This window comes from Leuciscus leuciscus, assembly GCF_965113295.1.
Source record: "Leuciscus leuciscus genome assembly, chromosome: 2".
Taxonomy (NCBI): domain Eukaryota; kingdom Metazoa; phylum Chordata; class Actinopteri; order Cypriniformes; family Leuciscidae; genus Leuciscus; species Leuciscus leuciscus.
In genome coordinates, this window is record NC_138726.1 from 62,946,276 (window position 1) to 62,967,677 (window position 21,402).

At 43.1% G+C, this 21,402-nt stretch overlaps 2 protein-coding genes across 3 annotated transcripts in view; both read right to left on the reverse strand.

Moving 5' to 3' along the window:
• The window catches only part of LOC309492612 (uncharacterized protein), a 44,694-nt gene extending 37,839 nt beyond the window's left edge, over nucleotides 1-6,855 (reverse strand). Inside the window, exon 1 of the mRNA XM_082161620.1 lies at nucleotides 5,728-6,855. The gene's annotated coding sequence lies outside the window, so the exon portion shown is untranslated. The remainder of the gene's footprint in view (nucleotides 1-5,727) is intronic.
• Nucleotides 6,856-11,648: 4,793 nt separating this feature from the next.
• On the reverse strand, nucleotides 11,649-19,165 carry LOC309492601 (uncharacterized protein). Of its 2 annotated transcripts, XM_082161602.1 has the most exons (4): nucleotides 19,066-19,161; nucleotides 18,091-18,133; nucleotides 17,788-17,937; nucleotides 11,649-13,523 (listed from the first exon to the last, which is right to left on the reverse strand). In XM_082161602.1, exons 3-4 carry the CDS (start codon nucleotides 17,847-17,849, stop codon nucleotides 11,921-11,923), a joined length of 1,665 nt encoding a protein of 554 aa, XP_082017728.1. In that variant the 5' UTR covers nucleotides 17,850-17,937; nucleotides 18,091-18,133; nucleotides 19,066-19,161; the 3' UTR covers nucleotides 11,649-11,920. The 2 variants fall into 2 exon arrangements, with proteins under 2 accessions (XP_082017728.1, XP_082017729.1); XM_082161603.1 differs by lacking the exon at nucleotides 18,091-18,133 and having other exon boundaries at nucleotides 19,066-19,165.
• Nucleotides 19,166-21,402: the final 2,237 nt, after the last annotated feature.

Sequence of the window (21,402 nt, forward strand, 5' to 3'; positions counted from 1 at the left end):
GTGACCGAGCTTCTCACCCTATCTCTAAGGGATCGCCCAGCCACCCTGCGGAGAAAGCTCATTTCGGCCGCTTGTATCCGGGATCTTGTCCTTTCGGTCATGACCCACAGCTCATGACCATAGGTGAGAGTAGGAACGTAGATTGACTGGTAAATCGAGAGCTTCGCCTTGCGGCTCAGCTCCTTCTTTACCACGACAGACCGGTACAGGGACCGCATTACTGCAGAAGCTGCACCGATCCGCCTGTCAATCTCCCGTTCCATCCTTCCCTCACTCGTGAACAAGACCCCAAGATACTTGAACTCCTCCACTTGAGGCAGGAGCTCTCCACCAACCTGAAGCGAGCAAGCCACCCTTTTCCGACTGAGAACCATGGCCTCGGTCTTGGAGGTGCTGATTTTCATCCCAGCCGCTTCACACTCGGCTGCAAACCGTCCCAGTGCATGCTGGAGGTCCTGGTCTGATGAGGCCAACACGACAACATCATCCGCAAAGAGCAGAGATGAAATCGTGTGGTCCCCAAACCCGACCCCCTCCGGCCCCTGGCTGCGCCTAGAAATTCTGTCCATAAAAATTATGAACAGAACCGGCGACAAAGGGCAGCCCTGCCGGAGTCCAACACGCACCGGGAACAAGTCTGACTTACTGCTGGCAATACGAACCAAGCTCCTGCTCCGGTCGTACAGGGACCGGATAGCCCTTAGCAAAGGGCCCCGGACCCCATACTCCCGGAGCACCCTCCACAGGCCGCCGCGAGGGACACAGTCGAATGCCTTCTCCAAATCCACAAAGCACATGTAGATTGGTTGGGCAAACTCCCATGAGCCCTCCAGCACCCTGTAGAGGGTATAGAGCTGGTCCAGTGTTCCACGACCGGGACGAAAACCACACTGTTCCTCCTGAATCCGAGGTTCTACTATCGGCCGGATTCTCCTCTCCAGTACCCTGGCATAGACTTTCCCAGGGAGGCTGAGAAGTGTGATCCCCCTATAGTTGGAGCACACCCTCCGATCCCCCTTCTTGAAAAGAGGGACCACCACCCCGGTCTGCCAGTCCAAAGGTACTGTCCCCAACCGCCACGCGATGTTGCAGAGGCGTGTCAGCCAAGACAGCCCCACAACATCCAGAGACTTGAGGTACTCAGGGCGGATCTCATCCACCCCCGGTGCCTTGCCACCGAGGAGTTTCTTGACTACCTCGGTGACTTCAGCTTGGGTGATGGACGAGTCCGCCTCCGAGCCCTCAGCCTCTGCTTCCTCAATGGAAGACGTGACGGCGGGATTGAGGAGATCCTCGAAGTATTCCTTCCACCGTCCGGTGATATCCCCAGTCGAGGTCAACAGCTGCCCACCTCCACTGTAAACAGCGTTGGTAGGGCACTGCTTCCCCCTCCTGAGGCGCCGGACGGTTTGCCAGAATCTCTTCGAGGCCGACCGATAGTCCTTCTCCATGGCCTCACCGAACTCCTCCAAGGCCCGAGTTTTTGCCTCCACAACCACCCGGGCTGCAGTCCGCTTGGCCCGTCGGTACCCATCAGCTGCCTCAGGAGTCCCACAAGCCAGCCAGGCCCGATAGGACTCCTTCTTCAGCTTGACGGCATCCCTTACTTCCGGTGTCCACCACCGGGTTCGGGGATTGCCGCCTCGACAGGCACCGGAGACCTTACGGCCACAGCTCCGAGTGGCCGCGTTGACAATGGAGGTGGAGAACATGGTCCACTCGGACTCAATATCTCCAGACTCCCTCGGGATCTGGTCGAAGCTCTGCCGGAGGTGGGAGTTGAAGATCTCTCTGACAGGAGATTCGGCCAAACGTTCCCAACAGACCCTCACAGTACGTTTGGGTCTGCCGAGTCTGTCCAGCTTCCTCCCCCGCCATCGGATCCAACTCACCACCAGGTGGTGATCAGTTGACAGCTCCGCCCCTCTCTTCGCCCGAGTGTCCAAGACATACGGCCGGAGGTCGGATGAAACGACCACAAAGTCGATCATCGACCTCCGGCCTAGGGTGTCCTGGTGCCATGTGCACTGATGGACACCCTTATGCTTGAACATGGTGTTCGTTATGGACAAGCTGTAACTAGCACAGAAGTCCAATAACAGAACACCACTCGGGTTCAGATCAGGGGGGCCGTTCCTCCCAATCACGCCCCTCCAGGTGTCACTGTCGCTGCCCACGTGGGCGTTGAAGTCCCCCAGTAAAACGATGGAGTCCCCAGTCGGAGCACTTTCCAGCACCCCTCCCAGAGACTCCAAGAAGGCCGGGTACTCTGCACTGCCGTTCGGCCCGTAAGCACAAACGACAGTGAGAGACCTATCCCCGACCCGAAGGCGTAGGGAAGCGACCCTCTCGTTCACCGGGGTGAACTCCAACACATGGCGGCTGAGCTGGGGGGCTATAAGCAAACCCACACCAGCCCGCCGCCTCTCACCATGGGCAACTCCAGAGTGGTGAAGAGTCCATCCTCTCTCGAGGAGTGTGGTTCCAGAGCCCAAGCCGTGCGTAGAGGTGATCCCAACTATCTCTAGTCGGAATCTCTGAACCTCACGCACAAGCTCAGGCTCCTTCCCCGCCAGAGAGGTGACATTCCATGTCCCTAGAGCTAGATTCCGCGTCCAGGGATCGGGTTGTCTAGGCTCCCGCCTTCGACTGCCGCCCGATCCACTTAGCACCGGCCCCTTACGGTCCCTCCTGCAGGTGGTGGGTCCACGGGAGGGTGGCCCCACGTCACTCCTTCGGGCTGAGCCCGGCCGGACCCCATGGGGGGAGGCCCGACCACCAGGCGCTCGCATACGAGCCCCAACCCCGGGCCTGGCTCCAGGGTGGGGCCCCGGCTGCGCCATACCGGGCGACGTCACGGTCCTCCTTTTTTTGGGCATCATAAGGGGTTTTGAACCGCTCTTAGTCTGACCCGTCGCCTAGGACCTGTTTGCCTTGGGAGACCCTACCAGGGGCATATAGCCCCAGACAACATAGCTCCTAGGTTCATTCGGGTACTCAAACCCCTCCACCACGGTAAGGTGGCAGTTCAAGGAGGGGGTTGTGTTGTAACCACTCTGTGTTGTGGTTTGCTCTATTATAACACAAAGTTGAGATGTTGTTTTCAGAGAGAGAAAAACAGTATGTGGTGTCAGAGGAAAAGATGCATGAGAGACGAGAGATGCCGTTTTTTCCCCTGGGTTAATAAAATGACTTAAACGTCACACTCGTCTGCAAACATGGGTATTGAGTGAGGAAAAGTATACAAATAAACATTCAACTCTGGTCACAAATATAAAGGGAAATAAAAGAAAGAGTACAAAAGTCGGTAGAGTGTTTATCTCTTCTCCTCACCTGTCAAATCTATTACTGACTCTCTATGCACATGCGCAGTTCTCATTGTACCTAAAAAATGACTTTCAACAGTTTGGTTTGTGTGTGTGTATGTGTGTGTGCGTGTGTGTGTTTGTGTGTTTGCGTGTGTGTGTGTGTGTTTGTGGGTTATGCTGGCTATGATGACATGACATGGTTAAATTGTACATTTTGTAATTGATTGAAGTGCCTACACTTCACATCTTCTCCGTTTTTGATAATGTTTCTATTATTAGTGGTAAGTTGAGAAATCAGGGGCCCTCCGATTTTCCAACCACCCTAATAACAATCAGAAAGTTTAAACACTTTGAATTTTAATAGCAGGTCTATCTCTGCTTTAAAATTTGAATCATCGATTTGTGACTGTAGCCATTCATATGTATATTACAGTGTTTTCCCATGAGTTGGCAGAGTGTTGTAAATAGCAAATGCTATGTGTGTCTTTGATAAACTGTCATCATGGGATTAGCTTTACTGTCCTATGTGTGTGAAGTTGTGTGGATCTGTTAGTGTGAAGATGGACAATAGATCTTCAGTGAAGTTTAATTTGGACTCTATGTCATCTTTATCTTCTATGATGTGTAGTGTTCAGCCTAGATAGACTTGATCTATTCCAGGTGATGATGCTGTGAGGGTGTAGTGATGGAGGTGTGTGTTCAGTGTTCATGTCTAGGAGATGGGTGGAATCTAATCTATAATACTTGTGTTGCAAATTTAGTTCCAGTTCTATACTGGGAGGCCATACGTATGCAGTGGTGTGCTACTGTGAGGTGTGAATGGCCTCTTGAAGTGTCTTTTCACTCATCTCCCGAGTCACAGGTTACGTTCTAACATTTCCGCTGTCCTCTTTGATGCAGGTAGGGTCTGGCCCGTTCCTTGGCGAATATTTCAATATTAACACGAGCGGCGTGGAATAAAGAAAGTGTTTAGCAGGATTGATATTCAAAACGGTAAGCGTCGGTTTCCCTTTTTGAATGACGAATATAGACGAATATATATGCAGAAATAGACAGTTGTCTGCAGAACGTGCATTCAAGCTGACAGTCGGCTGTAGTTCTCTCGATGTGTTCAAGTGCAGCTTTTTGTAATTATTTGTAATCAAGAGCAATTCTTCTTTGTAGCAGAAGTCCTCAAGAGCTGAGGTATAATTCTGGCCAAACAAAAAGTTTTCTTAACTTTTTAACCTGTGTTGCGTCATATCACCCTGTTTTTCCCATCCTTGCTTTTCATAAACAAATGCATTGACCTACCTTTTCATTTATCAAAACATATGTTTTCGAATTGTTAACAAACTTATAATTTTTATTCTGTTGTTTGCTATTTCTCATCAAAGTGTTGCTAGTTTGTTGCAAAAAAAAAAAAAAAAAAAAAAAAAAAAAAACTAAATAGAGAAAGCATTTTGCTGAGTTTAAAACTTTAGGCTCTAATTTACAGCTCTTTGAGTTCCAGAATATAATTTGGAAGATGTTATCCCAATTTAGGTTTTGTCACTTATTGGTTGATTAATGTCTCATCTACGCTACCGCTATCATGTCCCTGACATATGTTTGTCTAATTCTCAAGCTTTACAGGATTTTTGCTGTCTCTGGTCTAAGTGGGTATTGCCGGCCCATTCTAAAAATGTGTTTATATGGGGTGTGTCTGTTTTTCCCTCAACACTTCTAAAAAGGCAAAAAAATTATTGATTGATTGAACTGCTGAAGGAAGAGAAGATGAATCCTCTTGTTGGCTGCAAAATCCCAATATTTCGCTGAAAAGACGTTGCTTGCCTGAGTTGCGAGATCACGTCGGGGTCACCACTTTGTAAGTCCTGCCCAATCAGTCCAACAACAGTTTCCGATAAGCGGGTGAAGGATTACTGTGTGTTACTGTCTTTTCAGCTTGGTAAAGTAATTTAGTTCCAGTTAAGGTTGGAATGCCAATTGGTTATTAGTCATTTATATAATAGTTTAGCTACACATTTGATTATTCTATTCAACTCTTTACTTTATATTTTACCCGTTCATTAGGAATCTATGTCGCTTTGAGGTCCTCGCGCCGGCAGTTAAACGTGGGTCTCACCATCACAAACTCGTCAGTTTTTGGTCACTATACAGAGGTAATTGGCTAATATCTTAGTCAAGGTAGTAGCTTTGGTTTGGTCATGCCATGGTTTCCCACGTACACATAGCTAGAGTAACATTACATTAAAACAGAGGTAAGACTCACCCTATTTAGGTTGGTCAAGCAACATTTTACTGTCCTAAACGGAAATTCCCTTTTTAGCCTTTACAATCCAAGAACACTTGAACTAGTGCCAAATATTTGCCGGAACTCTAAAATCGCAGTTGGTGGGCCCTATGCTCCACTCAAAACTGGACCCTAGTCCCTTACGACCAGGGATGTAGTGGAGGCTAAACGCACGTAAACGCCGTTTACGCACCTCCCAAAATTCGGAAATAGCGTTTGCCCACCTCCAAAGTGCGTTTATCCACCTCTAAATTTCACGTTATTTGAGCGGACTTTGCTTTTCCAGTGCGTGATTGCCGATCGGTACATTCGAGCATTTGGGCCGTTAACGACAGAGCAGAACATTGAGCAGAGAGCGCAGCGCGCCGACACACACACACACACACACACACACACACACACACACACACACACACACACACACACGGAACAAAGAGAACGGCGCAAACACGTAGCAGAAAACACACGCTCGTTAAGTTACTAAACAAGCTGCGCGAGAATGAAACTTGATCGCAGCCGCAACAGGAAATCATTAAAACGATGCAAAAGAAAGTGTTTTTTTTTATTCACTACAGGCAGCTGGTTTAATGTAGGGAGCATGTCAAAACCCAACTGTACAAGATATTCAAAGGGAATCAAGCCTGCACCAGGTTAAAGCCTTTTCCCTGAACACTGATCCACATTTTTCTGATAGACCAAACAACTAATCAATTAATCGATGAAATATTCAACAGATTAATCAACTATGAAAATAATCCCAAATCCCTAATCATTATGCACAAGTGCATTGCATTGGAAGCCCTGGATATAAGCCTCCCTCTCGATCTCTCTTAAATATTTTTGTTCTCTCTGTTTTGTCATTTAGTAAAGTTTATAGATTTCAGCCATATTTTTCCTTTTTGAGTCTCTTTAACAAGAACTTAAATTAATGTATGAATTGAATAGTGATTGTGTGACCTATGATGAGGGAACAACCAGTAATACCCTTGGTAGTACCATCAAATGATAGCCTACACTGTTAGACCTTACCAGGTTTTTTTACAGTAAAATACTGGCAACACTGTTGCCAGTAATTTACTGTTAACTGTACAGTTCTTTACTGTAATCTACAGTATGTTACTGTAAAAATGCACTAAAACTCGAGTTAACTAATTTCACTTGCAGAAACCAACTGCCTTAAATTGACCAACTGTCATTTAAATGTATTAACTAAAATGTATAATGCATTAATAACGTGATCAAAGTATTACTGTGAACTTATTTCTTTTGAAACCACAACAAAACTTTTGTAAATAAAGATATTTCCACTGGACCAGCAACTACACAATCAACACCTGTTAAAAAACATGCAGCGTATCATCAATGTTTGTAGATCTTCTCCTGGAATGAAGCACAGGCTCTACTGTTCAGCACAATGGTGACCCAAAAAACAAGATTTTACAGTAAAATACTGGCAACAGTGTTGCCAGTATAAACCTGTTTTATAACTTAGTTTATTACTGTTAAAATACATTTTGTGGGTGTGACTTTTTTTATCTTACACTGTTAACCCTTTCAACCCCACAGGGAAATCCACACTACAGAGAGTAAAAAGTAACATTGATGCAGTGTTGCAGTGAGATAATTAAGAGAATATGTAAATGATTGTTGAGCATTAGTGATGAACACCTGCTGTTGGAACAGAATAGAGAAACACAAGAACTACAACTGACTTCCAGCCATTACACATTATTAACCATGTTATTAACCAGTTTGACTTTATTTCTGTCATACATCTACATAAGTTGTTATTAAGATGTTTAATTGAAAATGTTTGGTTTTAAGTTACCATTATAGAGATCAGTGCTTGCTTTAGTTGGGATGCTGATGCTAAAACATAAGTGTTTCTTTTGCTGCTTGAGCTGGTTTTGTGCAAGTCACACTTGTACACACACACAGTTTATGAATGATTGTGGTTATAATGATTATGATGACAAAATCATCATATTGCCAGTTCATTCACTAAGGAATTCATTCTCACTCATTCAGAGTTTAATCCTCAATCAAAAGTGTCTCATTACCACCACTGTGAAACCACAGCAATAAATTACAATGACTCATTTTTTTAACACATCATTCATATTGCAGATATATGCTTTATATGTAACACCCATAAATTCAAAGAATAAATACAGGAAAGATCAGAGACTCAGACATGTCTAGGATAATTATTACATCATCACAAAAGCCAAAAACACCTGATCATCTTCATCTTGACTTTATCTTGCCATAACAAATGTGCTTTATAAACTCACTGTTACAGCAGCCAGAGAGAGATTAATGGTCAGAAGTCAAGGGACAAGAGACCAACTAAAGAAAATACTGATCTCCATCATGGTGACAACAAACTTTATTATTAACTAAATCTCTGTTAATTCTCAACAAGAACTTTTGTACATGTATGAAAGAAATAATGTTAAACTGGTTTCACACTCAGTGTTGCTGGAAGTCAGTTGTAGTTTTGGTGTTTCTCTTTTTTTCTGTTCTTTTTTCTCTGTCCTTCAGTGATTCTGCTTATCAGGTGTTCATCAGTGTCTGAATTCACTCACTTCTTTTATTCAGTCAAGTGGACTATATTAGTGAACTAATGTAGGGAATAGTGAATGAGGGTATAGGGTGTGATTGTGAAAGTGTCGACTTTGAGCACTGTTAATTCACAGTATATTCCTGTAGGCTATTTTTGTTTTATACGGTATATTACTGTTTTAATGGAAACTGGTATGATATTGTCAGAATTTTTACAGCAAGGGTTAACAATGTATAGCGATGTCATCAGGATACACACCGGTAGGCAGTGGCCCACCTTACCCCGTGACCACGTCGTGGTCCACCAGAATTTATAGTTTACCCACCTCTTTTTTTTTACCACTACACCACTGCTTACGACCTGATACCAATTTGCATTTTACTCAGGCCGAGACAGAATTCTCTTTCAAATGGAAACTTGTGCTAACATTGGGAATGTACATTAATCATTATCTCCAGAGTTTACACCTTTTGAGGACAGTATGCCATATGCATGAAAGACCCACTCTTAAAAACTTTTATTATATTTTGGTTTACTTCTTTGGGGATGAGACCTTTGTACCAGTGGCACTGAGAACATTTCAAATGATAAAAAAAAACATGTATAGTTTTGTATAATAATTGTTCACATTAAACCATATAGATTTTTGGGTGCATTTCAGGTGATCTCAGCATTAGAATTAGAAGAGATGGGGGAAAAGGAGTGAAGGGAAAGAAATGTAAATTAATGCAATACTAAGGTGATTGACTCAGTGAGAGTTCAAATGTAATTTCCTTTGTTTTCTCAGAGAGTAGCCCTCTCTTCCAGTTCCAGCACTTTTCAGTTTGTCCAGTCTTACATTTAGTATATTTGTTTTTCATTAGAGTATTCATGATTTATGACTCATTTTCTGAGACAAGTTAGTTTACTGAAGGCTGCCAGAAAAGCTGTTACTGAGTTTATTAAGTTCATTCACAATATGTGCACATTCGTTATTAATTTTATGCATAATGTAATGAAAAGTCAAGTCAAGTCAAGTCACATTTATTTATATAGCGCTTTTTAAAATACAGATTGTTTCAAAGCAGCTTTACAGAGATAATACAGACAATAATGCAAAAAAGTTTGTTTCTGGAAGAAAATAGCGTCAAAGTCCAGTTTAAGGTCAGTGATGTTTCATTTTTGTTTTAAAAAAGTTATTCCATCCATCCATCTTCTACCGCTTATCCGGGGCCGGGTCGCGGGGGCAGCAGTCTAAGCAGGGATGCCCAGACTTCCCTCTCCCTAGACACTTCCTCCAGCTCTTCCGGGGGGACACCGAGGCGTTCCCAGGCCAGCCGGGAGACATAGTCTCTCCAGCGTGTCCTAGGTCTTCCCCGGGGTCTCCTCCCGGTGGGACATGCCCGGAACACCTTCCCGGGAAGGCGTCCAGGAGGCATCCGGAAAAGATGCCCGAGCCACCTCAACTGACCCCTCTCGATGTGGAGGAGCAGCGGCTCTACTCTGAGCTCCTCCCGTGTGACCGAGCTTCTCACCCTATCTCTAAGGGATCGCCCAGCCACCCTACGGAGAAAGCTCATTTCGGCCGCTTGTATCCGGGATCTTGTCCTTTCGGTCATGACCCACAGCTCATGACCATAGGTGAGAGTAGGAACGTAGATTGACTGGTAAATCGAGAGCTTCGCCTTGCGGAACTGCAGAAGCTGCACCGATCCGCCTGTCAATCTCCCGTTCCATCCTTCCCTCACTCGTGAACAAGACCCCAAGATACTTGAACTCCTCCACTTGAGGCAGGAACTCTCCACCAACCTGAAGCGAGCAAGCCACCCTTTTCCGACTGAGAACCATGGCCTCGGACTTGGAGGTGCTGATTTTCATCCCAGCCGCTTCACACTCGGCTGCAAACCGTCCCAGTGCATGCTGGAGGTCCTGGTCTGATGAGGCCAACACGACAACATCATCCGCAAAGAGCAGAGATGAAATCGTGTGGTCCCCAAACCCGACCCCCTCCGGCCCCTGGCTGCGCCTAGAAATTCTGTCCATAAAAATTATGAACAGAACCGGCGACAAAGGGCAGCCCTGCCGGAGTCCAACACGCACCGGGAACAAGTCTGACTTACTGCTGGCAATACGAACCAAGCTCCTGCTCCGGTCGTACAGGGACCGGATAGCCCTTAGCAAAGGGCCCCGGACCCCATACTCCCGGAGCACCCTCCACAGGCCGCCGCGAGGGACACAGTCGAATGCCTTCTCCAAATCCACAAAGCACATGTAGATTGGTTGGGCAAACTCCCATGAGCCCTCCAGCACCCTGTAGAGGGTATAGAGCTGGTCCAGTGTTCCACGACCGGGACGAAAACCACACTGTTCCTCCTGAGTCCGAGGTTCTACTATCGGCCGGATTCTCCTCTCCAGTACCCTGGCATAGACTTTCCCAGGGAGGCTGAGAAGTGTGATCCCCCTATAGTTGGAGCACACCCTCCGATCCCCCTTCTTGAAAAGAGGGACCACCACCCCGGTCTGCCAGTCCAAAGGTACTGTCCCCAACCGCCACGCGATGTTGCAGAGGCGTGTCAGCCAAGACAGCCCCACAACATCCAGAGACTTGAGGTACTCAGGGCGGATCTCATCCACCCCCGGTGCCTTGCCACCGAGGAGTTTCTTGACTACCTCGGTGACTTAAGCTTGGGTGATGGACGAGTCCGCCTCCGAGCCCTCAGCCTCTGCTTCCTCAATGGAAGACGTGACGGCGGGATTGAGGAGATCCTCGAAGTATTCCTTCCACCGTCCGGTGATATCCCCAGTCGAGGTCAACAGCTGCCCACCTCCACTGTAAACAGCGTTGGTAGGGCACTGCTTCCCCCTCCTGAGGCGCCGGACGGTTTGCCAGAATCTCTTCGAGGCCGACCGATAGTCCTTCTCCATGGCCTCACCGAACTCCGAACATGAATGACGTAAATTATAATTCTAAATGGCGAAAATTTGACAAAAGTTTATTAGTTTGTAGTATTTATGTAGTTCGTTTAACACTTATATCGTAAAACAGATGTCAAATATTAAATGTTGAGTTTAGCTACTTACATCTTGCATAACCATTAACTGGAGCATCTTGCCAACGTGTTGTAATTTGCGCTCAGCTCCTGCAAACATAAAGCCCACCTACTTTGATTGATTGGTCATCGCAAACATTTGGACATTGACGAAGGGTGTTAGACTGCTCAGGCAGGCTCACAGTTCAGATGAGAAGGTCGGTTATCTTGCCATTTTGCAATATATTGCAGCGCCAAAGTAGAATTAATATTAGACAATTATTTCGCAACTTTTATTATACAAAACCTCAGAAAAATACAGATATCGGGACCTCGGGGACCTCAATGGTGGGTATTGCCCTGCCTATATATATATGTCCTTCACTCTGCATTGTGGTTTGCTCTATGTTCACATGAACATTCCAGAGATCTGATGAACTGTATGGCGGGTTCTGGCCGAACTTTTAAACCCCCAATGAATGCACAAACACAAATGCTGGTTAATGTAATTATATTTACTGTTAACTGAAATAAAACATCCTCTTAGTGGCTGTGTTTCACTGCAGGCATAACTAAGCCTCAATGCAACTGCTGTGTTCCTTCTAACATTTCTGCAGTCCCCACACAAACCACACGAGGGCAGCACTACAACATAGAATTAACAACTGCTGCTGAATTCAGAAGAATTCACAATAAAACTGATTAAATTCCTAACTTTGTTACACATATAGGCTACAGTATTTCAAAATTCTTCATTTTCATTGATTCATCTCTTGTCTTCTCTAAAGAAAAGTTTAGCCAGACCAGCTCTCAGATAACTCAGAGCATCTTTATTGGCTTCTTCAGCTTCAGCTGTTCTCCTCATTTCCTCCAGCTCTCGGACCCAGTCTTTTTTCCCAGCCTCCCTCACTCTGGGGATGAAGAAGTCCAGATGCTGAAGAGTGAAGGCAGAGTCTGGCTTTAATGCGATCTGAGACAGATGCTTGATGTTCTTGTAAGCATCGGACAGAAGAATTGACTTTTGGTCCTCAATCTCCTTCAGATCTTGATCAAGATCATCCATCACAACTGAAAACCTCTTGGACTGTCTTTGAGCTTTTTCATAATCCTTTTTTATGGAGTCAAATTCCAACTGCATGCTTGAGGTGCTGATGATGTATTTCTTGTTTTCTTTGACATGTTTGCTGTGGTGGCACTTCCTTGTGCACACGGTACAGTAGCCGTTTTTCATGACTTCACATTTACTGGGATTCGAAACCCACCAGCAGTCAAACTCATGGCAGTTTTCCTCACAGACGGTGCAGGTCGTCGCTTTCCTGCTCTTCCATGATGCGCTTTCAATGGGAACCTTCTCTTTGACAGTCTTTTTTACTCTAATGGTAAAGTTTTTACACTCCTCAATCTTTTCCTTGTTTTCTCTCATTGCCTGCTGGATCTGAAGTTTTTCAGACTTCTTTGACTCTTTCTCTTGAATTCGCAGCTGTAAGTTGCACATGGACGCTTCTAATCGAATGCGTTCTATCAGGACATTTGAAGTCAACTCCAAACTTCTTCTGTGCTTTTCATCCAGTGACTGAAGGAAGTCCTTCATGCCATCCATGCTGTCCTCCCAGGCGTCTCTTTGAGCACGAACTCGACGATCTCCAGTGTGACGGGCTTCAGCCTGCCGGTTGTTGAATAAGAAATGAACAGGTTGGTTATTGCGGTCTCGTCTGCATGGGATTCTAGCTTTATTAATGGCACCAAGTACGTTTTTGGCTGGCAGACCATCAGAGTGTGTGATTAGAAACACAATATTGTTCACAATGTCTTTTCCAAACAAAGACAGAATTGAACTGATGATGTAATGCTGTCTGTCCGAGAGACGATTCTTAGATGCTTGAGTCACAAAACACACAGCGTCAATTTGACGAACTCCATCACTGCTCTGAAACAACATGGATAAATTCTCAGCAACTTCCAGATCTTTTTCCAGTCCTCTAGTGTCTCCGTATCCTGGAGTATCAATGATGGTGAGAGATATGGGACCCTTTATAGGAAAGACCTCATACATGGTGATTTCAGAGGTTTGTGATTCTGATTGGTCTCTGGCTTCTTCTTCTTCTTCTGTGATTTCATACCATATTCCATCCTCAAACTTCACTCCCATTAAGTAGTTGACCATGGTGTTGATGATGGTGGTCTTCCCAACGCCAGTCTCTCCCACCAGCAGAACAATTTTGTTTTGTTTTGTGGAGTCTTTTTTCCCATAAGTCCATTTTCTGACTTTTCCATTATCATCAATTACTTTCCTCTCTGTATGTAGAAGGAATCGTTTTGGAGGACCTCGATGAATCAGAACTAGTCTGCGTGGTGGAAGACACGGCTTTCTGTAAAATGAAGATGGAGGACAATATTCATCAGAATATTTTTATAGGAAGAATTTAAGATTAAATACCCATCAACTATTTTGTGATTATGTCGAATGTAAATATTTAATTCATACTTTTTTAGCATGAACATAATTATAAAATATAGCTGTAAGCAGCAATTAAGGGGCCAAGCTCAAATAAGGCACAATAAATCAGGCCATCATGCCTGGAAGCATCAGACCAACTGCAACAATGAGCAATTAAAAGTATATTAAGATGATTTTAGGCAAAATGCCTGACAAATCAAATACAATCACTAGTAATGTAATTTAATGGTTTATCAATTTCGACCAATGGGTGGCTTTGTTACGAAACTGAAGCGGTGTGGTCAGTGTAAGGTTACAATGATACCTGCAAAGTTTGGTGTCAATGTGCCAAAGCCTTGCAGAGATACAGTCTCAGAGTCATTTTGGTCATTTGTTGCAGTGCTGTACGAAAACTGTTTCATCTATCTACACATGAAATTCATAACTTTTTTGCCGGCACGGTCTGAAGATAATATGATTACATTTTGGTGAAAATTGCCACTGAGTGTTAGCAGTTCCACCGCTTTTTTTGTGTTTGTCCTCAGAATGGCCCCATACATAAGCGTGTGAAATTTGATGAAAATTTCTCATTTTGGTTTGGAGTTATAGACATTTATATCTATCAGAACATAAAAAATTACCCATAGACAACTTTGTTTGCATTTTTTTGCCACTTACCATAACAATTTTGACATTTGGGCATAAGAATATGGTCAACAACCTATGTTTCCGATTTTGAAGATATTTCTGTAAGTTATTTAAGCGCTTAATCACAACGTTGCACAAACCATAAGGCAAAACGTCTCGGTTACGTATGTAACCCTCGTTCCCTGAAGGAGGGAACGGAGACGTAGTCGACGTGTCGACTTATTGGGATCACGCTAGGGAGCCTGTCATCTTCGAGTATTGTAAAAACGAGCCAATGGACATTGGCGTGCGTGAATCACACGCACCAGTTGTTTTTCGCTGAGGAGCCGATCGGACCCCAGTCAGCGGTGGTACAGCAATAGTGGCTGGGGGACTACGTCTCCATTCCCTCCTTCAGGGAACGAGGGTAACATATATAACTGAGACGTTCCCTTTCAGTCGGTCACGTTCGACGTAGTCGACGTGTCGACTGATTGGGATCCCTATTAAGACGCCACTAGTGCTGCCACCTTCCAGTGCCTAGACAAAAGCCTCCTGATCTTCCCGCATATTGAGGCGGAATAGGACAGGACCACTGGGAAGCGTGCCTTTCGTTGGAAGGCATACGCTGCGGAAGCCACATCCTGCCCGAAGGAGATAACATGTGGAGAATACACATATGGACTGAGCAAACTTAGCAGGCAGTACAACATATTGCATGTCACTGAGGTGACTCCAGCCGATAACAGGGGGGAGACGCAACCGGACAGTGACGGCAGAGCAGGCTCTGCCAAGGGAAGGTGCACCTGTGTTGTGACAGACCGCTCCATTGGAGGGATAGCCTCGCAATCCTTCACCGCTCCTCCGTCAAGGGTAGTGAGGGGGGAGGAGCTATTCAGGCAGTTTCTGGCAGAGAAAGGTGACGTCCACGACCTGGTAAGCTCTCCATGCTCTTCGGGAAAGAAAGGCACTGGGGCGGCGAGCTGAGAACCAACGCGGCCCATCCCGAGATACCAATCAACCAACCGAGACTGTTTGGGACACGGTGGAGGATTCCACTTGAGCCCAACAGCCTTGGCGGCCCGTTTCAGCATAGCTGACGTTTCTGGATCTGACTCGGGCAACGTTACACTCCCAGAGGGAGATAACACAGCTGAGTCATCATTTCCAGAGGTCAGCTCACCCTCCGATGCTGCAGCCGACATCTGTCCCCTGGAGGGGCCCCGAATAAAACAGTTGGTCTGTCCATTACAGAGGGACCAGCGTGCTCAACGAGGGGCTCCACCGGCTGCGATGTGATAGAGGAGTGAGGGGCCCACAGGGTTTGGTGGTTACCGGGCGGGGAAGCCTCACTATGATCCTCTGATCACCCATCCCACACGGTGCCGTAGCGGGTGTGGTAATGAGGACTATATATATATATATATATATATATATACTGTATATATATGTATATATATATATATATATATATATATATTTCCACAAACACGTGATATAACTATTGTGACCGTCCATTTGGGGGGACAGGGAACGATCGCATCCAGAAACGCACGGGTGGAATGACATCTTGAAAAAGAAGCAAACGCACCCGTGTTGCTTTTTCAGGAAATGGGACCCACCACCAGTGCCGGAGCACACAGGGGAATGACCGCGGCAACACTGAACAGTGAACTGAAACAGTGAATCGCTCACTTTTCCGCCCTCTAACCAGCCATCAACAACACAGAAATTTGAGAGCTCAAAGCTCGCGATCACCGCTGCACTCGCACTGTAGAACCACCAGCACTGAGAGAGTCTTCCTAGAAGAACACTGACACACTCGCTCGTTGTAAACAACAGTACTCTTCAGAGACATCAAGACCGATCGGCTCCGAAGCGAAAGACAAATGGTGAGTGCATCCACTTCCATATTTATACCCGCGCTGCGGGGCGTGTGATGCGATGTCCATTGGCTCGTTTTTACAATACTCGAAGATGACAGGCTCACCAGCGTGATCCCAATTAGTCAGCTACGTCGAACGTGACCGACTGAAAGGGAACCAAGCATGTTTGGTATCATTGGACATGCAAGGATTCGGGAATTTAAGGAGATGACTTAAGTAAAGTAATAATAAGACCAAAGTAATAAGCATGTGAATATTTGAATTTAATACTACTAGGTGGCGCTGGCTTGAAACTTCTCAGGCTCCTTAAGGGCATCCTGCCGATGACCCATACCATGTTTCATAACGATACGCTAATGCATTCATAAAATACAGCATTTTACTGCAAAATTCATAATGGCTGATGGCCAATATGGGAAAATTGTATATCATTAGATTCGGCATTCCACCCCAAATCAAACAAGACCACTTTTATGGACAAACCGTTCAGAAGTTATAAGCAAAAATAGCCATTTTTTGTATCGCCGGACCAGTAGGTGGCGCTGTGGCGAAACATGTAGCATGCAGTATGTAGCCTCAGGTCATGCTTGTGATGACGTACTAACTTTGGTGTGAATACAATAAAGCGTTGAGGAGATACAGCCTTATGTCTATTTTTGTAAGAGCTACATAAAATTTGTTTGCGTGTTTTTACGAAACAGTTTAACAAATCGTCTTAAATTCCATAACTTTTGTCAGCAGAGCAAAATAATCTGGTCAAATTTTTGTGAAAGTCGACATGAAATCAAAATTGACCCTATTTACTTTGTTAGCACATATTACTAGTCTTGTGGTGAACAAATTAATCCGTGCAAGTTAATACACAGAAAAAAATTGTTTGCCGTGGTAATCTTTAATCAAAGTCTGAAAAGTTACTTCCAGTCTGGCGGTCCCTCTCTGATGACGTAGGCTTGACGGCTTGGGTTGAAAAACGCTTAACCACTCCCCTCAAACCGTTAGTCTGCTATGAGCAGAGATGGAGAGGAGGAGCACTAAAGTAAAACTCTGCCCTCTGTTCAATATTCCGTTTCACTTGGAAATACGTCACAACACTGGAGAAAAGTCATTTGCAACTTCCGGTTCACGCGGACTTGAAAATGTAGGGCCTAGGAGGAGTTTGAAAAATTTGTTTTTTTGGAAAATTCAAAATGGCGGAAACATTTTCATAATGGAAAATTACGTCATAGGGTGCAATCAAATGGTCGAATTGTCTTGAGCCAAGGAATCAGTGGAAAAAATTATTTTGTCTCTAGCCCTTACGGTTCACAAGTTATTAGCATAAACATAAGTGCAAATTTGGACAGTTAGTGGCGCTAGAGGGATTGAGTTAGGGACTCCAAATTTGCTATGGTGACAGTTCAGACTGTCCTCTATCAGTGAGCCAAAAAACTTTTTACCATACTATGTTCTGCCATAGAACTTCCAAAGCGGAAGAAGAAGAAGAAACTGAAGAAGAAGAACGCCAACGGATAATAATCTAATAGTAACAATGTTTTAATGTTTCTGGGAAGTTCCCCATAATTTTAGCTTATAAAAGGTCAACAATTACCTCCATCCAGACCAGCCATAATACAAAAATCACATTTTAGTTTAGTTTAGTTTAGTTTAAAAACCCTTATTATAAAATTTTGAACATTCTCTTACGGCATATTGGGACCTTGATTCAAGCTGAAGCTGCGCTGACAGCGATTTCTGGGAAATGCCATTGTTGCCGGGGTTAAAGGGACAGTCCACCAACAAGGAAAATTCTTTCTTCATTTACTCTCCCTCATGTCGTTCCAAACCTTTATGGCTCTGTGGAACACAAAATAAGATATTTCAAAGAAAATTGGAAAACAAACAACACTGGACCTCAGTGACTTTCATTGTGTGGACAAAAACACAAACACAAACATTTCTCAATTTCTTATTTTGTGCCTAATTCTAAGGTTTTTGATCATGAATTACCTTCTTTTCTTCGTCTGTTTTCGTGTAATAGTCCATGAATTGCCTGAAAGATTCAGTTACCAGCAAAATTCAACCCGTGTTAAAAAACGGATCAAGGAAGTAAATCAGTCACATAATTTAAACATTTACAATGTGCTGATTTTGTCTGTTGAGTTGAATCTCTTTTAAATGTAAAGAATATTTAATTGAATAGCCTGTATAGTGGTATTTTGAATTAGTTGCATTTGTTTTCACAAATTGAACCTATGCTCATACCGGTAGACATGTAAAATGTGTAAAACCAGTAAAAATGTGTCAACCAGTAGTGATTTTGAACTATCGTCTCAGTCGCGGTTACGCTCGTGTGACGTTACTGTGCTGCGCCGTCACAAAATATTATCGTTTGCATGTGTTTTAAAGCCTAATAAACCTGCTGTCGTTATTAATGCTAATCAAACAACAATAAAGGGAGGAAATATAGTTATTTTAGCTTTGAATAAGGTTTTTATGATATACAATTTTTTCATACCTTTGAAATGTCATAATTCTTATCACTATTTTCAATATAATTTAAAAAAAACAATACTAGCCTAAAAAAAACTCTCAAGCTTACTGAAGACAAGTAAACATTGATAAAGAAAGAGCAAACGACCTAACCGAAAAACTTCAAGCACTAGAAATACAACATAAAATGTATAATCAAATGTATTAAAAAAAACAACACATAGTCTTTACTGTGTACATTAAATATACATTTATTATTATTAAAGAAATAAAAGTGATTCAGTCAAGAGCAGTGAGAGATTGTGATACCGTTATCATGAAATAAAATGACTTATAAGATTTTGGTCATATCGCCCACCCCCATACACACACACATATGTAAATTACACACACAAAATAATTAAGGTAACGACAACAATAGATTGTTTTAAAAATGTATAAATAGTTTTAAAAATGTGTTTTTCTGAGAGAGAATATATTTATGATACTTACACAATTCGAGATCATGTTGTTGTGGAGTTTTCACAGCAAACCTCTTCATTAGTCATGAATCAGTCTCAAGGCAGTTGTTTTTTTGTTTTTTTTTTAGAATGGGACGTCTCTCCTGCTCGTCTTTCCAGTAATACCAGTTTGTCACTTGATTAAAAGGAACATGAGCTGGGTGGTTTTATTTATCTGACACATTTTGGGAAACCTGTGAAAGCATGCAGAGTTAGTTTAAAATGTAGGAAACTGAATTGTGGACTAATTCAACAATTATACTTTTCTTTTTACATGTGAAACCTATTGTACATGTAGTGAAGGGTTTGAAACTGTGTGTCTAAATTTGAAATAACATACCATTGCTAATTTCTCCATGGCTTTTTATGACAGCTATTATTGTGAAATCAGCCTGTTTTCGTGGTTTCATCTTCCGCAGTGTGGTCTTAACGTCATTTGCGCCGCTAGCGTTATTAACTGTAAATTAGTCGTGGTAATGGAATTCTAAGTATGTTTTCCTTGTTGCTTCTTCATTTTTTCAGACTGCAGGTTGAATCCAGGGTTCTACTGGAAGAGGTGTTAGTGAGGCCAGCAGGGGGCGCTCACCCTGTGGTCTGTGTGGGTATTAACGACCCAGTAAAGTGATGGGGACACCATGCTGTCAAAAAGCATCATCTTTTAGATGAGATGTTAAACCGAGGTCCTGGCCGTCTGTGGTGATTTAAAATCTCAGGATGTCCTTAGTAAAAGAGTAGGGGTTTAACCCCAACATCCTGGCCAAATTTGCCCATTGGCCTCTGTCAATCATCTTGGCCTCCTAATCATCCCCACACTGTAAAATCTAATTATCTAGACTTACTTAAAAAAAAAACATGAAAACTGACTGCCAAAAAAAAAAAAAAAAAAACCAACTCATTAACGTGAAATATGAATAGTATGTTGTACTGACAAATGCTTAGTACTGTATAGTTCACTTACACAAGAGTTCTAGTAACTAAATAAGAGCTGTAGAGAGTACTTGGCCATTTACTTAATATTTACTCTTGACTTACTATAGCTACCATTGTTGTTACCATTGTTGTGTTTTGCATGCTATATTTTGAAGTCTGTGTGTGACTCAAGCATGGTCAATTGCAAGGTATTGTCACAAATACCGAGGTATTATATCAACCCAATTAAAAGTTTCACAAGGTGTTTATGAAAGAAGTGTTAACAACAAAATTGTAAAAGATCATTATTCGACATGAAAAATAGGCTAGTTAATGATTTAGTTAGAAGTTAGGTCACCTTTTTAGGCAACCTGTTTATTACTTCCCTTTCTTTGAAACCAAATAACAAGGATTTCTTGTTACATCGCTGCATCAATAGAAAAAGAATTACAATAATAGAAATGAAGTTCCAAGTGCCCAACCAAAGACAACACTGATCACCATAGTGGTGAGTTTTAGGAAGTCAGCTTATGCAATGTTCTTTTGAATATTTCAGGTGTATTGACAATTCAACATTTAAGATTACTGGGAATTGAGTGATTGCAACTAGAAATAAATGTAACGAAAACAACTCTAAGCATATTATTTATTTTTGTTTGCTCACATACAAACACTGTGTGTCATCCTGATTATGTTTCCTGCCAGCATCTTTCACATTGTTGGGATGTACTAAAAATATCTAATGGTACAGTTGTTTCCTTGTGCATTCAGGTTTCTTTGTGTTTCAGGTGTGGTGGAATTTTTCTTCAATAACTGGTTAGTTATAATGTAGAATGTTTGACTGGCATGACTAATATGCAGACTCTGACCCCTCATATTTTGTTAAGTTTTTTTGAGACAATCTTCTCTTATTTTCCAGCATGTTTTTATAAAATAATACTGGAGTACTGTTGGTCTATACACTGAGAGACTTTTCACTGACTGGTGTTTATCTTCCCTGGAAATGGCAATGTACACTTGCTGTGTCGTAAGTTAGCCTATAGTTAAAACATTAGCATGTAGCTTGTAAAAGATAGACAACAAATAGAACAAATGTGTTTTTATCATCTAACATTTTCAATCAAGACTGATATGCTTAACTTACATATCTATTTTGAATTTACTTTGAACAATAATGTAATTTAGCTAATGTGATTTTGGCCCACACAACTTTGCAGTGTTTACACTGCCATTAGTCATCTTAGCAGCATGATGAACAAAACTTTTATCTAAGTTGTGATTGTGAGTTCTTCATCTCTTCACTCACTTCATCTCATCGCGAGGTCACATCGTTCTGCATTCTTTTGAAGACTCCTGTTATAATCAATGAAGCTGACTACAGCGCATAATAAATCTCTTATTTACATCATGTCGTCTGTAT